The following is a 17,315-nucleotide window of genomic DNA, read 5'->3' as shown; positions in this document are numbered from 1 at the left end:
AAAAAATTATATTGATTCGATCATTTTTAAAAATGTTATGGCAATTTTAAGTAAAAAAAATTGAAAAAATATCGAAAATTATCAATTTTTAAATTTGTAATTTTTTTGGAAGTTTCCCCCATTTGCAGGGAACTAGGGAATTTTTTTCAATTTTTAAGGGTAATATCTTCAACTAAATACGCATTGTATTCATATGACGTATCGTTGAAAAAAGTAGGTCAAGTGAGGGTCGGAAAAATAAATCGTAGCCATAAAAAAAACCACATAGTAAAATAATATTAATATGAATAAGAAATTTCTTCTCATGAGGGGCGACTAAAGTGATGGGATCCTTGATATTTACTGAAGTTATTGAATCTAAATGAGATAAAAATCAAATGATTTGAACATTTTTTTAACCCAAAAAAATGCAACATATTAATATTTACAGGCGGTTCCGAACCCGTACATTAAGCGTGAAAGACACAAGTGTTACTGATTCGGCAATTGTTTATTGCTTTCTTCGCATGATAAAATTAGTAATATAAGCTAATTCAAATTTAAAAATTACTTTTACGACTTTAAAAAAGTAAAAAAAAATTTTAATAAGTTTAATTTCTTATGTCTTATGAACTTTATTTTGTCAATTAAATTATATTGTATTAATGAAAGTCAGTGTATTCCCCTTGTAAGATATTTTAAAATAAACTAAAATACAAAACCCAGAATATTAACACAAAAATATCATATTTTTGAATATGGTAGACATTTTCACCAAGAAGAAAATGTATATTTCAAATTTTTTTTTTCATAGTAATANGTAGACATTTTCACCAAGAAGAAAATGTATATTTCAAATTTTTTTTTTCATAGTAATATATATAATATAAGCTTTAATTTAAGATTAAATAAAACTGTGAATATTTCCGGAACATTTTCAAAAGTTAAGTTGAAAAAGTTAGTTTTTATAATAAAGTTGTTATTTTAAATCCCACCCCCCTGAGTAGAATAAGTGTTAGATTTCCAAAAAAATGATATCAAATTAAATGGAAATATCTAAGGTTTTAATACAAAAAAAATTATGTTGATTTGTTGATTTTTGAAAAAGTTATGGAAGTTTTAAGAAAAAAAGTGAAAAATATGACAATTAATTTTAATTTTATCAATTTTAAAAATTGTAATTTTTTTGGAGATTTCACCCATTTGCGGGGAACTAAGGAAAATTTTTCAATTTTTAAGGGTAATGTCTTCAGCTAGATACGATTTGTGATCTTTTGACGTATTGTTGAAATAAATCGGTCCAGTGAGAGCCGAGAAAAAAAAGTGACAGACACAAAAAAAAAAATAAATGTAGTTTAAAAAAACTAAAAAAATACGCTTTTAAAGCACATCGAACTAAAAAGTTAAAAATAATTTTTAAAATAAGCTTAAATAATTATGAACAAAAAATATTAGTATTATTGTGATAAAAGCGTTGGGAGCTCAATATACGAAAAATATGGCATAATGCACTCACGCTTTTATCACAATAATACTAGTATTTTTTGTTCATAATTATTTAAAAAATTATTTTAAACTTTATAGTTCGATGTGATTTTTTTAGTTTTTTTAAACTATATTTATTTTTCACTTTTTAGTTTCATGTTATGATAGTAGTTATTATCAATATCATGGTTGTAACGGGTAACGGGAAATCAGAGTTCGATTCCGGAGAGGGAGTCTAAAAAACGGCTATCACATCCAAGGAAAGCAGCAGGAGCGCAACGAGGAGGTAGTGACGAAAAATGACGATACGAGAATCATCCCCCGTAATCGGAATGAATACACTACATATCTTTTAATGAGAATAAAGTGTATTAANTACATATCTCTTAATGAGAATAAAGTGTATTAATATATAAGTTTTAATAGTAATTAGAATATATATATATATATACATGTAAAGCGACTTAAGTACGTAAACGTATCATGCACGAGGTATAGCTGTGTTTTGTTGGCGGGCGGGGCGCGAGGCATATATGGCGGCAGTGGCGTCGGCTGTAGGAATATATAAATGAATATTAACATATACGTATATACGTATATAGGTATAAATAATAATATATATATATTATTATTAGCGGTGGTAGTAGGAATATATGATCTTCACATAATATGGCGGCACTTTTGCTGGCGTCGACGACGCGATGTCCGGTGATGATCCTCGGGCGTCAAAAGGTTAGCAGCGTTGTAGGCGACGGTGCGCGAGTACGAAACGGTTTGTTGACGTTGTCACTTATCATTAACGGCGGGACGTCGTCGGCCGTGTGGCACTTGCTGTACTTTGCACCGCGGCGTAAAACGACGCGGGGCCGTGTCAATCACAATAAAAATTTGTTATATACAGAGTGGCCCACCACTCACTGACAACTTAAATAACTTTTGATCCAGTTAATATTTTTAGCTGATTTTTTTAAATAATAGTTATACGTTAGGTCTATAGCTATATCTCAATAATTAATTTTTTTACATTTTATTAAAAATATTAATTATTTTTAAATTTTAAATAAAATGTAAAAAAAAAATCTAAGATAGCTATTTTGTAGAGTAGAACTTAAGAAAAATTTTAGTAAAAAAATATCTTAAAAATATTCAANCGGCACTTTTGCTGGCGTCGACGACGCGATGTCCGGTGATGATCCTCGGGCGTCAAAAGGTTAGCAGCGTTGTAGGCGACGGTGCGCGAGTACGAAACGGTTTGTTGACGTTGTCACTTATCATTAACGGCGGGACGTCGTCGGCCGTGTGGCACTTGCTGTACTTTGCACCGCGGCGTAAAACGACGCGGGGCCGTGTCAATCACAATAAAAATTTGTTATATACAGAGTGGCCCACCACTCACTGACAACTTAAATAACTTTTGATCCAGTTAATATTTTTAGCTGATTTTTTTTTTAAATAATAGTTATACGTTAGGTCTATAGCTATATCTCAATAATTAATTTTTTTACATTTTATTAAAAATATTAATTATTTTTAAATTTTAAATAAAATGTAAAAAAAAAATCTAAGATAGCTATTTTGTAGAGTAGAATTTAAGAAAAATTTTAGTAAAAAAATATCTTATTAATATTCAGTAGTAAATATTCTGTAGCGTTTTGAAGTTTGTGAAAATTTGAATTTTCATGTACTATTTTACGGTATTAAACATTGAAATACGTATTGAGAAAAGGACAGAAGAAAACGCTATCTTTTCATGATTACTGTGTATACATATGATGATAGTGTGTATACATTACAAACTTGGCATAAATACCATGATAAGAAATTAGATAAGGCAATTATTACTTATCACTCTCATTCAAAAGTATATTGAAAAGATAGCGTTTTCTTCTGTCCTTTTCTCAATACGTATTTCAATGTTTAATACCGTAAAATAGTACATGAAAATTCAAATTTTCACAAACTTCAAAACGCTACAGAATATTTACTACTGAATATTAATAAGATATTTTTTTACTAAAATTTTTCTTAAATTCTACTCTACAAAATAGCTATCTTAGATTTTTTTTTTACATTTTATTTAAAATTTAAAAATAATTAATATTTTTAATAAAATGTAAAAAAATTAATTATTGAGATATAGCTATAGACCTAACGTATAACTATTATTTAAAAAAAAAATCAGCTAAAAATATTAACTGGATCAAAAGTTATTTAAGTTGTCAGTGAGTGGTGGGCCACACTGTATATGAATATATAATTGATGACAAGCGCTCGTCTACGGGTTGGAAAATATTATTTTCGATGACTGTAGAGCGGGGTGGGGTGAATGCGTTACGACCGTCTAGTCTCGTGCGCGTGCACGTGCGCGTCGAAAGTTACAAACAACTCACAACACACATACAAGTGAAACTAATATAAGCGTGTTAAAAATAAACATATCATGGTAAAATTAATACCTTCTCAGCTTCGCATCGAAGCTAAAATGTTAAAAATAGCCCGACGTTAAAAACACACAGATTATTCAATACTAACTCAACCGAATTAAAATTTTAGACTTAACCTTGTTGTAACTTAAAGTTTATATAAAAATAAAATTATGTGAAATTTTAAAATTAATAACTCTCTAAAAATGGGGCTTTTTTTGTGAAAATTGGTGTTTTTGAGCTCACTTAAAACCATTAAGAAGCTATTATTTTATAGTGATTTTCGAATATGTTATTGGATGAACAAAATCTGGTAAAATACTCATTTTCTCAGAAACTATCGAGAATTTTAAATTTTTTTAAAGAGAAAAAATATTAAGTTCATAAAAATATTGTCTTTACTGTTCTAAACCCTCTACAACGCCGATAGAACCTCTTTGCTCACGAATTGACCAAATATCCAAACTTGGTCAAAATACCCCAATATCACCTAATCGCATAGTAATAAGCGCAATTAACTTTATTTTTGTATTACTACAATATTGTATCTTCATAAAATTGGAACATATCAAAAAAATAGAACATTTTCAAAAATAACACAAAAATTTAACGATATCCAGAAAAGTAGAGTGCAAGCATTTTTAAAACTAGTATTGATTGATACCTATCGTAAACTACTTTGATGTGTATTTGAAACAAATAAAAAAAAATTTTTTTTTAGAATTTGCAGAATTTTTTAATATATATATATATGAGCGTATATTGGATTGGTATTAAAAATTCTCCTTAAAAATATTTACAACACTAATTTTTATAAAATTTTTTGTAAAATGGATGTCAAATGAATTACCTCATTCTTCTTATAGAATTTTACCGTTTGAACTAAAATACAAACAATTTAATTTTAAAAAATGTATGGCTTTCATATCTAACGAGTAAAAATATTGTCGAAAATACTTTTAAGATTTAGATTTGAAACAAATTCAAACAAAATGTTACATGTAAAATGGTATGATTTTCTACTTGATAGGTCGTTTATTTATAAAAGAAATGTCGTTATAACATCTTTTTCATTAATTATAATATGATTAAGTATATATTACTTTATTATAGTACATTCCATAAGCTATCATTTGAGTTAATTTTATACGATGTAGATTTTTCCACCGCTATGCAAAACATATTATTGAAATCGGAAAAGAAAAAAATTTGCTAAAATAAGCCTTCACATTACCTTAAATTGATCTTCAATAAAAGTATTTCACTGAAAAAACAAATGACTGAAGAATTATCAATAAAATTTTTACAATAATCTGCCCCGTTTCAAAAAGTTATATCAATATAATTTTAAAGAACTATAATTTTTCAAAAAATTTTCCTCTATTACAGAATAGAGAATTTTTTTTAAAAATTACGTAACTGATAGCTTCAACTATATACGTTTTCTGATCTTTAACTAATCATTGAACTAAATGAAATTAGTAAGAGCTGAGTTAGTACTTATACAAACAAAAACAAAACACGATAACATTTTAGTTTAGTATAATTGCTGATCTAAGTTAAATTTATATAAACTGAATTGTATGCATAAGTTGATGGATTAAGCGTTATACACTATATTTCTTTGAAAACATTAGGTATTTTAAATTTTCGTTAAGGAAAAATTTGTTTCATTAAAAACCTGTAATAATAATATGTAATTAAATAATTTATTAACAATTTTAATAGATAATTTTAATTATTTTTAATAGAAACCCTAATAACTGTTTTTCTGATGCTTATTAAAAATTTATTATCATTACCCTTCAAAATAAAAAAAATGCCTTCATTAATTAATATCTTCTCATTTTGGCGTACTATAATAAAGATCATAATTGTAAAATAATTATAATATAAATTAATTATTCCTTCTTATAAGGGGAGACTACAGTAATGAGGTCTAGATATTCATTGAAGTTAATCAATGATTTAAAAAAAAATTGTCCCCACAACTTATCTAACACGTGCCTTAGTTAAAAATATTTTTGTTTTATATTTCTCAATTTAAAATTTGCAATGAATGGAGACCACTTTCTCTAATTTGTTTTTTCAAAAATGTTTATTTTAACTTTAAACCTGTATATATTTAAATTGAAATTTTAAAATACCTCATAAGGGATACCATATTAAATCTTTAGATTTTCATAATTTTTGTATGTCATTTATGACATACAATATAAAGTTAAATTTACTTTTGCTTTTTTACATATTACAGCTTATTATAACTCATAATATACTATATATAAATAATAATTATTAAATATAAATTTTCTTTAGCTTCGTGCAAAGCTTAGTGTCTGTCGCCACTTTATCACAGCTCTCACCGAACCGATTTTTTTATCAATATATTAAAAAAACAATTCGTATCAAATTAAAGACATTACCCTAAATAATTGAAAAAAAATCCTCGTTCCCTGTAAATAGTGTAAATTCCTCAAAAAATTACTATTTCTAAAATCATTAAATTGTTAAAGTTTCTTTTTTTAAAACTACAATAATTATTTTCAATAAAGATGAATAAAAAAAGAATTTTTTTATAAACACCTTATGTATTTCTCTTTCAAATAGTATATGTTATATGTTAATAGTATAAATGTTAAAATATAACCCTTTATCTTCCAACAGGGGGATTTAATAAAATAAGTTTTACACAAAAATGTTCATTTTTTCTAATTAAAGTATATTACATAAGCATTAATATAAGATATATACAAAAGTTATAGCATTCCCGAAAAATTTCAAAAATTTAATTGAAAAAGTTAATGGTAGTGGAAAAGTTGTCATTTGAATCCCCACCTGTAGTTAGGTACGAGGTCTGATTTTTAAAAAAATATACCAATTGGGAAAAAAAGTATAAAAAATGTCCAAAATTACTGGTATTTAAAATTGTAATTTTTTTTAAGAATGTCCCATTAGGGGAAACGGTAAATTTTTTTACAATTTTGGGGGTAATATCTTCATCTAGTAACAATTTGTGATATTTTGACGTATCTTTGAAAGAAATCAGTTAGGTAAAAAAGTGAGTATAAGTGTTTATAGTCACAAAAAGAATAATCAAATAAACGCATTATAGTAAAATTAATACCTGCTCAGCTTAGTATCGAAGCTAAAAAGTAGAGTAATCAAACATAAGGTTAAAAATATTCACTCATTGTTTAATTTAACTAACAAGTTTTCTATTTTTACTTTGATGCGTGACGTTTTAATTAATGTGGTTGGGTTGAAAAAAATTTGACCTAGAAAATGCTCTAATACATATTTAAATCGTGAGTTGAACTTGAATAGTTTAAAAATCAAATAATTTAAGGTTGTACTTCTTGAATATTGTGTCTTGCTACACATGTACACGTATAATACTCATATTGTCTCATGACAATGCAATTTTTATGATAACCTTAGCTAAGTTAGTCTAATTGGATCAATCGAGATAACATTTAATAATGTTATATTAATAAAAGTATAGCCTTTTATTTCAGACAGCAAAAAATGTATCTAGTATTTAAATTATTATTATTTATAAGGTGACGCTGCATATTATGAGCAATTTTGTTTAATTGTAAAAATGTGGACTAATTTTAATTAACATTCAACAAATAAATACCTACTTTCAAATTAAATTTACGTACAAAATTATGTAATAAAATATTTTTTTTGTACTAGCTTTAAATGTTTATAAATTATTCTATAAAATCTTTAAAATCTTTAACATTTATTATTAGTGAGTATCATAAATAAATATAGCTTATTCAATATTTAAAATAATGTTACTAAATTTTAATTTTTAAACTTATTGTTAAAAATTGAATTATATTTTTCATATTTTTATTAAAAAAAAATTAATTCAAATAATACGTAATCAATAAAAACAAATTCTAACTAGATGAAAATATTTTTTTTAAACATTAAATATAAAAAGTATAAACAATCCATACCACAAAAAATAATATCACTGTGGTATGCATATTTCTGCATCGGCGATTTTTATTGCATTATAGTGTTATGAAACGTAGACTTAAAAGTAAAATATTTTCGTAATATATCACAAGTAAATATAACCCTCAACTGTATTATAAATCAAATTTGATTATTACTTGATGAATTGACAATGTGCCAATCATTTTTTGATAATTTTTTTGGTAGAAAATTATTAGTGTAATTAAAATTTATAATTATCTCTAAATATTTTGAGCCACATGGAAAATTAATATTAAATTTGAATGGTCATAATATCTTCTATTTTCATTACTTTTTCAAAATACTAAATTTTTTTAGTTACATGATTCATTCATTTTGTTATATAATTATTTTTATGGTTAATTTAATAATTCAATCATTTCCTATTACACCATACAAATTATAGTTCATTATGAGGATGTAGTTGTGAAGGTAAAATTCTTAACATGTCTATTCAATAATGATAATACACCATGTCTTCTTTTAAAATTGCAACAATGGTATGGTCTGTGAACCATTAAAGAGTATACTTAGAAGAAGTAATATATTTTAAGCAATCATTAAAAACTGATAATTGGTAATAAAATATTTAGAAAACATCTTAAGTATAATCTCAAAAGACAATGTGGTAGGTCGAACAAAATTTTTTTTTGGTCATTAGAGAAAAGTCAATAAGTAAAATATGACTAAGAATATTAAGATTAAATATTTGAGAACTAAACAAATTTTAAATGTATAATAAAAAATAAAAGTCATGAATCTAAATCTTTAAAAGTTTATATAATAATTAAGATAAAATCAAAAGTTTTATAGCTCTTAGTTTTAGTATGTTTTAAATTTTAACATTGCCAAGAATAATATTATCCATAGTGATTTTTATTAGTATAATCCTCACAATAAAGTTTGTCTACACATAGATAGTTGATATTTTAATTGTTTTTTATTATTATACAAACAATTACGTAAATTCTTAAGAAAAATGTTTATTGGTAACTACTAGTTTCACATTACTCCACTATATTGTTACTTTTAAAAGAAACTTAAAATAAAACAATTAAGTTACAAAACTACAGAAGTATGAAAACTAAATGTATTATAAAAATATAGATAAAAAAATAAATCGTAAATTCACAATGGTATAACAGTAATATTATTTTCTTAAATATTTTTTCGATTCTAATTTTTCATCAATGTAATTTATTTATTTTCAATACTATAAAGGTGTTATTTCATGTGAATTAATTTAAGGTGCTGAGAAATTGTAGCAACAAACTCAAAAAAAAAACAAGGGGGGGGGTCGCGGCACAGTGGTGACGTGGCTAAGTTGAATCAGGTATAATGATATCTGACAGTAATTATATATATAATCTATAGTNAAAAAAAAAAAAAAAACAAGGGGGGGGGTCGCGGCACAGTGGTGACGTGGCTAAGTTGAATCAGGTATAATGATATCTGACAGTAATTATATATATAATCTATAGTCTATTATAATAATATAATCTATTTCTCATCTAAAAGAGAAAAAATTTCGAAGATTTAACTGAAATTGTTCCTTTAAATAAAGAATTGACCTTGACTCCCCACCAAAAAAATTAAAAAATTATATTTCTTTTCAAACGTAAAAAACGTTTACCTGCTTGAGGTAGTGAACGTTTGTTTAGCCCCGAGAAATATGGTATCAATAATATTAGTCGATACACGAAAAAGATATTAGATATAAAACATTTATACTATGATTGAGACTTAGCCTTTGTCCATAATACTTCAAACAATTTTTAAATGTCTTTGTTAACAATTATAAATTTGATTTTATCATTAAAATCAAATTAGTTTTTTGTCAAGTATTAAACTAAATTTGCATACAATTTTATGTAATAAAAGTTGAAATTGTTGTGCACATTTACTTCTTTTTTACATTTTAAACCTTGTTGTTACTACATATTTAAGCGCTAAATAAGTATTTTTAAGTGCTTTTTATGCCGCATTAAATTGAAATTTTTAGTACTATAAGTTAAGGTTGAGATTAAGTTATAAGGTAATAAGGGTTATAAAGAAGTGTTATTTATTATAAATTAATTTTTGATTATTACCTCATTTAAAGAATCTTGCACTAAATGTGAACGTCTGACGTTTATATTTAAGAAAAAAATATCAATGTTAGGTGTTTGTCTTCTTGAAACTTTAGACACTAAAGATTTTCTGGCATTAAGTATCATTTGTTGCTCAGAGTCTTTAGTCAATATAACTCTTTTAGCAATAATGCTAAGAATAAATGGGTATTGACAATAGGCAAAACATTCATTAGGGCCATATGTTTGCCAGGTGTAATAATCATTCATAAGATCAATGTGATCTAAAGCCGAGTTATATAATTCAGTAAAATGAAATAATACTGGTCTAAGACGATTCGCAGCATCTGAAAATGCATACAAATTAAAATATTAATTAAAGTATTTAAAAAAAAAACTAATTGTAAAAATTAATTTTTGCGTATAGAATTTTTATCATAAAATATATGGGGCGATTTTAAACTTAGTAATAATTAAGTTTAAATTTAAAAATAATAATAAGTAACAAACAGATAATAGTAAAAGGTCGAGACACTTCTTGCACATATAGATGAATTGAATTTAATATAAAAGGGCATAAAAACTGTCAATTCGATTCACTACTCCTTTACTTAATGAATTATTAACAAGTGCAAGAAGTGGCTCTATAAATTTACGATTTCACACAAAAAAATGAAGTATATTTATTTTTCAACCTTACTTCTGACATCACTATAGTAAACTCATATTTCACAGAAAATTTATAAGGTTTAAAGTAAAATGAGTACATAAATTATGTAGGGCTATAGAAAAATTAATTGATCTCTAGAATAAAATATTATTTAAAAAATAAATAAAATCAATAACGTTTGTACAAAGTTAGCCAACCAAGTTCAATCTTTAAGTGGGTTACCTGTGTAGTCAATACTAATAAAGACTCTCTTGCGAACCCACTTGTGGTTTTTATACTATTCGATTTATTTATTGACACGAGTCACAGTCATCACAAGCTTAGATAACTACTGGTAAGAGTGGCGTTATTGATAATTTATATATGATAATTAATCACAATAATTTCTACTTCAAATTATTGTTATATTAATATATTTGTAAACATCACTTTGCTTTTCTATATTTTACATCTCTTCATAAAATCCTCGTACTCATATCCCGAGAGAAAATTATATTATATCATTTTATTCAATAAATATGTAGTAACTCAAATATTTTCATTCTCATACAAGACCAACAAATAACTAATTTTATACATCATTTTAATCAAAGAAAACTACCATTTACATATACATTCTTTTTTTGGGTTACTATAATAGTTATACAATTATTTTAACATTGATAAAATATTCGAATAGATTGGATAACTATCGAATAATTTGATATTACTCGTCATTAGATTGGACTACTGGCATATAATTTTTAGAGCCTCCTCATAACAAAATTTAAAATTACTTCTAGGGAGGGAAAGTTTCCTAGATAAGTTCATTAATAATAGATCGGAGATCACTAGACGTATTACTTCATCACTTCGGGGGTTATGGAAAGGCTTAGTAATATACAGACATGACCCCGCAATAGTGGAAAATACCTAAGGGTCACAACGATGGCCAAGTAACAGTCTAACACTGATAAAAAAGATAAACTAATTGAATTACTGTTTAGTATAAAACTATTAATTTTCTAACTATTTTAACCCATGTTATTTAATTTTTAACTATATTAGTTTACAAAAAATATATTTGATGTAAAATTAAAAAAAGTATATAAATATAAACCAACTTTTAAATTGACTTGTTTGTTGCGTTTTTATCATTCAATGTAAATCTATTTTAATGTTTATACGAAATAAAAAATATAAACAGTATTCTAGTATTTTATATAGTATTCAGATATCATTAAAAAAAAAAAAAAAAATGAAATAACTTTTATTAAAATTCTTAAACTTATCACCATAAAGTTTTAGCCGTAAAAAAAAATTATTGAATAGACGTACTTACTTATTAAAGCTAACGTTTTAGTTGCTGATGGTATCCACCAACGTGTTTTTCCAATAGGCGGTAAAGATTTGTCACCCAGAGAAAATTGTCTCAAAGTTATAAATTGCATTATGTACCTTATTAAAGTTTTTAATTTTTCCAACTCCAATCTTGAAAAATAAAAAAGTAAATGTTTTCTTTATTCTAATAAGTACAAAAAATTAATCGGGTTGACGTGAGATATTATTAAATTCTGTTTATTCAATTATGTGAAAAAACAGATCAAACAAATATTCAAATATGTTTATGTTAAAATTCTTGATATCAAATTAATTTATTTTTAAAACATAATGATTTAACCATTTACAAAATTATCACAATTAGTATAGTGGCGTCTATAGGCTAAATTAATGTTTATACGTCCTTTATAATACTATTTTAGGTCAGAAGTGAATAAAAATAAAAATAATAACACCTCTAAATACGCCACTGAATTAAGAGTAAATATCTTAAACCATTGGTAATAGTAATAGGCAATAAGATTTTTTTTTTCAGAAGATAATATTTTTCAAATAAGAAAATAATACTATTAATTACTAAAGCTATTCAATTATTTGATAATTCTATTCTATTCATGACATTGTATTTCATTTATTAATTAACTTAATCATAAAACAGTGATTACAACATTGACTACAAAGTTTAATGAACTAACATAAATGTTTTTATTTAAAATCGAATAAAAATATAATGCTAAGCATGTTAACACTTTTTTTTAATTCGTTAAGTTAGGTTAATTTCAAAAAGATTGAGTTAAGTTAAAAGTTTACAAAAATATCTTTTTTAAATTTTTCAAGTTAAAATTAACTTGAAAAAAAAAAATGAACTGTGGTTTATCATAATAAACACAATAAGAAGTATTTCAAATTTACAATGTGATATATTTATTTATTGAACACCTTCTAAGAAATTTCAAAACCAACCAGTATTGTATAAAATTATTGTTTCTTCCCATAATACAAAATATGTATTTAAGATAATATATATAATAGTATAGTCAGGATATTAAAAAAAAACTACCTCGTGATATACAAATATAGTTAAATTTTAATACTACTATACTAAATTAATTTGAAGATAACGCGTTATGTAAGTTAAAAAGTAATGAACTAAGTTAAAAGTTAAATCGTACAGAAAAATAATAAACTATTGAACTTAATTAAATCAAATTAACTTTTTAACAAATTAATCCCCAGCCATAAAAACAATATTTAAATAATAATCTGAATAAAAATGTGTGTGAAATTTTTAACTTTTCGCCTTTTTTAACTATTGAATTTATAGTAATAAATATATTTATAAATTATTAACATTTTATTATAAACGTAGGTTCAAAACATTTTTTGTTAACTTTTAGCTTCAACAGCCTTTTGGTTTTTAACAGTTGATATTTCTCTATGTTTAATTTTTATAATTATTTTTTTGATAACTTCATAATTTGAAAGCTTAATGTAGATCACAGTTAAGCAAAACAATAATAAGAATTTGTATATTATTTTATGTTTATAGTACTTTAATAATTATTATTTGTTTAGTTTTTATTTTGTGTATTATAGCAACAATAAGCTATATCATGTTAATTTGTCAACCTAAAAACTTCCCTCTATACTTTTTGTATACATGTATTAAATTTGCTGACGACACTTTTTTAGCATTCTGGTATATTTAAGACGGTGTTCGTAACTACAATTTACCAGTTGTACTTGTTCGAGTTAAACAATCAACAAGTCAAGCAGTCAGCAAAAGGGCCACCATGAAAGTTTTGTTGTGTTTTGCATTATTGTGTGCTGTTGTCGTTTTAGCCAAACCAACAGAAGACACTCAAAATGGCCTTAAGAAAAAACTTGATGAACATAGTCCACCACTATCACTCAAAATCGAAAATGAATCAGCTTCTGATCATGCACTTCGAGTAGAACGCAGTGAACAAAAACTAACGTCTGTAAAATCAACTATTGATGGAGAAACACCAAAAACTATGTCAAACGGATTAAACACAAATCTATTAGAGAACGAAAAATCGAGGTAAAAAATAGTTATAAACTATTAATATTAAAATTTTATAAAATTTAGTTTTATTTATATTGATTTAATCATTTTAAAAATGTTGACAACACTAATTATTAGTGTTGTTAAGATTTTTGTTTAGTGAAATTTAAATAATCAATTTTTACTGTTTTAGGCTATTATAATAGATAAATAATTAAATGTGGTCTGATTATCAATGCAATTATTTACTTTTAAATTTCTATAATATTGCTATAGATGTAAATTTTTATACAATTAAAAATATTTAAAAAAATTGTAATGAATAAGTTTTATAAAACATATATATATACTCTTATTAATGATTGTTCATCATATTATCACTAATTGATCATTACTAAAATAAATCATTTATTGCACTTGAATAAATCAATTTATTCAAGGGCTTAATTTATATGTAATTAATAATTTATCTTTTATAATTAATTATGATGTTTTCAGACACTCAATACTCACCTCATTTGGACCAAAACCACAAGTGTACCCTTCTGCTAGTATTATTAGTTCATCATATTCAGCACCATCTATACCTTATGTACAATCATTAGTTTCATATCCATCATCTGCAATAGTATCTAATGGAGCCGTATCATCTAATGGATTACTACATACGACATACGGTTTAGGATCACCTCTTGCATCAGGACCAATTATTGCATCTGGATCATCTTATGGTTCATCTTTTCCAGCTCCAGTTATCCCCACAACATTAGCTAATCATGTTCCACATCACGGTGGTCTTAACATTGCTCAACAAATTATCCATAAACCTGTCATAACTGAACTACAAGAAGTTATACATAAACCAGTAATCACAGAGGTGGAAGAAATCATTAATAAGCCAGTTGTACAAGAAGTTCAACAAGTTATCCACAAACCACTTTACACTGAGCATATTGGTCTTAGTCCATCCTACCACGGATATCAACAGCACATCCACAAACATCCTGTATACCAACAATCAGTACAACCAACAGTTCACCATCCAATAGCTCACGGCAACACTATTCATTTGGCTGACCAATATGAACATGCTGTTACTACTACAACTACTACTGAATATTGCGCACCTGGCACTCTTGGTTGGACATCAAACTCTGGATACAACTTGGGATTAGATTATGGTTCTGGTTTTGTTTCTGGATATGGAGCTGGTATTCCTTATGCACCAATCTCAGGAGCTTTATCCAACGTTGCATCATATTCTTTACCAGCAGCAGCTTCAGTTGGCTACACTCAATTTTCTCCATTGTCTTACGGTTATTCTACTCCAGCTTCTGTAGGCTATTCTACATCAGCTCCCGCTTCAATTGGGTACACTCATGTTTCTCCATTGTCTTATAGTTATTCTTCTCCAGCCTCAATAAGTTACGCTGCTCCAGCTTCTGTAGCTTACACATCATTGCCTGCCATTACAAGCCCATCTTATGCAGTAAGTTCTGTAAATTACTTGAAACCTACATCTACTTGTAGAACCGGAAATGAAGAAGGATGTAAAAATATTGAAGAAAAGTCATCAGAAGACAATGTTAAAGGAAAATCTGACGATGAAATTACATTTGATACTATCCAGCCTTATCAACAACAACCAAATGAAAGCCAACTGTTAAATAGAAATAGTGAAGACACTAAGATAGATCTTGACGCTCTTTCTAAGAATATACAAAACAATGAAGGTATGATGAAGAAATTTAGAAAACTCTTAGCCGAAAATAATATGTCTGATTCTCAGACCGATAAAAAACAAGATAAACAAATTCAAATGGTGGCTCCTTCGGTATCTGACTGATTTTAATAAAAAAATATATATATAATAGTCTACTAATACTTCAAATTTAAATATTTTAATAAATTGACTGCTTAATATTTAAATTAATTTTTATATTATTTAATATTTAAATCCAACTTACATTCTGAACCAGTGTATCAATAATTGATGATCATCTTTGTTTATATGTGCAATATGATTGAGTAAATGAGCAAAAATAGGAGCACTAGATCGAGTTTCAAAAATCGGACATTGTAAAAGTACATATAGAGCTCTAACCTCGTCCTTTTCATATAGGCTATAAGACAAATTATAATTTATAATTAATTCAATAAAAATAATTAGAGCTCGGTTTTCAATGTAGCTACAAACTAAACTTTACTATTATTACTTTAATGATGTTCTACAATTTTTATAACTTATTATAAACATTTTACGTAGAGTATAAAAAATGATGGTTAACTAAATCGTTTTTTAATAGTAGTCCACGTACAGTGTTAGGACTTGTCTAATTGAGTTATCTTATTAAAGTTAAATAATAATTTATTTGAATTAATTAGTAGAAAATTATAAAGGTTATAAAAATCGTTATCTTATATAAAATACCGACTTATTGATTTACATTTACCTAATTAAATGTGTTAAAATAATATGAAATTATATACCCATACTCAATTTTAAGGTAATGTTGTTAAGTGTCGATAAAAATGTCATAAGATTATTACATTATTTTAGCAGTTATTTAAGAACATTATAACATTTATACCAGAAGGTTGATTAAGTCAATTTTTTTGTTTACTATTATTATTTATCTCAAAATCCTTAGATTTTATATAAATAATAATAACTTATTAACTTATATTTTAATCTATTATACCGATTAGGTTTAATAATAGTCTACTAGGCTCCGCCTAGCTGGGGCTCCGCCCCAGACCCGGGGCCCTTCGAGCCTTACGCGCCTTCGGCGCGTAAGTCTCTTCGGGCAGTTATCATAAGTAGGCCACTGATTCCGGTAGAAGTACCCGGCTACGCCGGGCACGATAAGTGTTTTTCAGAAAAAATATTACTTCAGAATCAGTGAAAACTATAGAAAACTATATCTAAAAATGTTATTATTAAAATCAGGAAAATTCAAAAAGAGAATATAGTAAAATGTATTGGGTATAAGGTTGAAGCCTCTTAATGAGGTATTCCCTTTAGGCCTATTCAAAAATTATTTTAGGAGGAAATTTAATATTTTTTACTTTGTTAAACATGTTATAGAAATTTTTTTGCTAAAATTAAAGTACTGATGAAAAAAAAAGGACATTCAGTCCTTATATATTAGAAGTTGCCTAAAAAAATATTGCTAGCGCTTGTTCAAGGAGGGGCCAATCTCTCTTAAATACACCCCTGTTATACACAAAAATTATTAATAATCTAATTATAATAATTGTTTTTATATTATAGAATAATTAAAAAAAAATTTAGCAGGTTATTATAAGTGGCACACTGTAAATTTAAATTAAAATTAATATTAAAA

At 25.9% G+C, this 17,315-nt stretch overlaps 2 protein-coding genes across 6 annotated transcripts in view; one reads left to right on the top strand and one right to left on the bottom strand.

Annotated features, from left to right (window-relative positions):
• Positions 1-17,315, bottom strand: part of LOC126908325 (probable E3 ubiquitin-protein ligase HECTD2) — a 123,477-nt gene that overhangs the window by 75,881 nt on the left and 30,281 nt on the right. For all 5 annotated transcript variants that reach the window (XM_050690260.1, XM_050690259.1, XM_050690261.1 and 2 more), the window contains 3 exons: positions 15,936-16,091; positions 11,941-12,089; positions 9,971-10,296 (listed from right to left, as the gene is read on the bottom strand). In XM_050690260.1, coding sequence (XP_050546217.1) covers positions 9,971-10,296; positions 11,941-12,089; positions 15,936-16,091 — 631 coding nt within the window. The remainder of the gene's footprint in view (positions 1-9,970; positions 10,297-11,940; positions 12,090-15,935; positions 16,092-17,315) is intronic.
• Positions 13,659-15,897, top strand: LOC126908338 (uncharacterized). The gene is made up of 2 exons (XM_050690318.1): positions 13,659-14,004; positions 14,467-15,897. Exons 1-2 carry the CDS (start codon positions 13,733-13,735, stop codon positions 15,812-15,814), a joined length of 1,620 nt encoding a protein of 539 aa, XP_050546275.1. The 5' UTR covers positions 13,659-13,732; the 3' UTR covers positions 15,815-15,897.

Source organism: Daktulosphaira vitifoliae, unplaced genomic scaffold (assembly GCF_025091365.1).
Source record: "Daktulosphaira vitifoliae isolate Bord-2020 unplaced genomic scaffold, ASM2509136v1 Scaffold_5, whole genome shotgun sequence".
NCBI classification, from domain to species: domain Eukaryota; kingdom Metazoa; phylum Arthropoda; class Insecta; order Hemiptera; family Phylloxeridae; genus Daktulosphaira; species Daktulosphaira vitifoliae.
The sequence above is the reverse complement of the archived record's forward strand: the minus strand, read 5'-3'. Positions and strand labels throughout refer to the sequence as shown.

Coding starts and splice junctions, on each gene's coding strand:
- LOC126908338 (XM_050690318.1), top strand. CDS start 13,733: ATGAAAGTTTTGTTGTGTTTTGCATTATTGTGTGCTGTTGTCGTTTTA. Junction 14,005..14,466: donor TTAGAGAACGAAAAATCGAG/GTAAAAAATAGT, acceptor TGATGTTTTCAG/ACACTCAATACTCACCTCAT.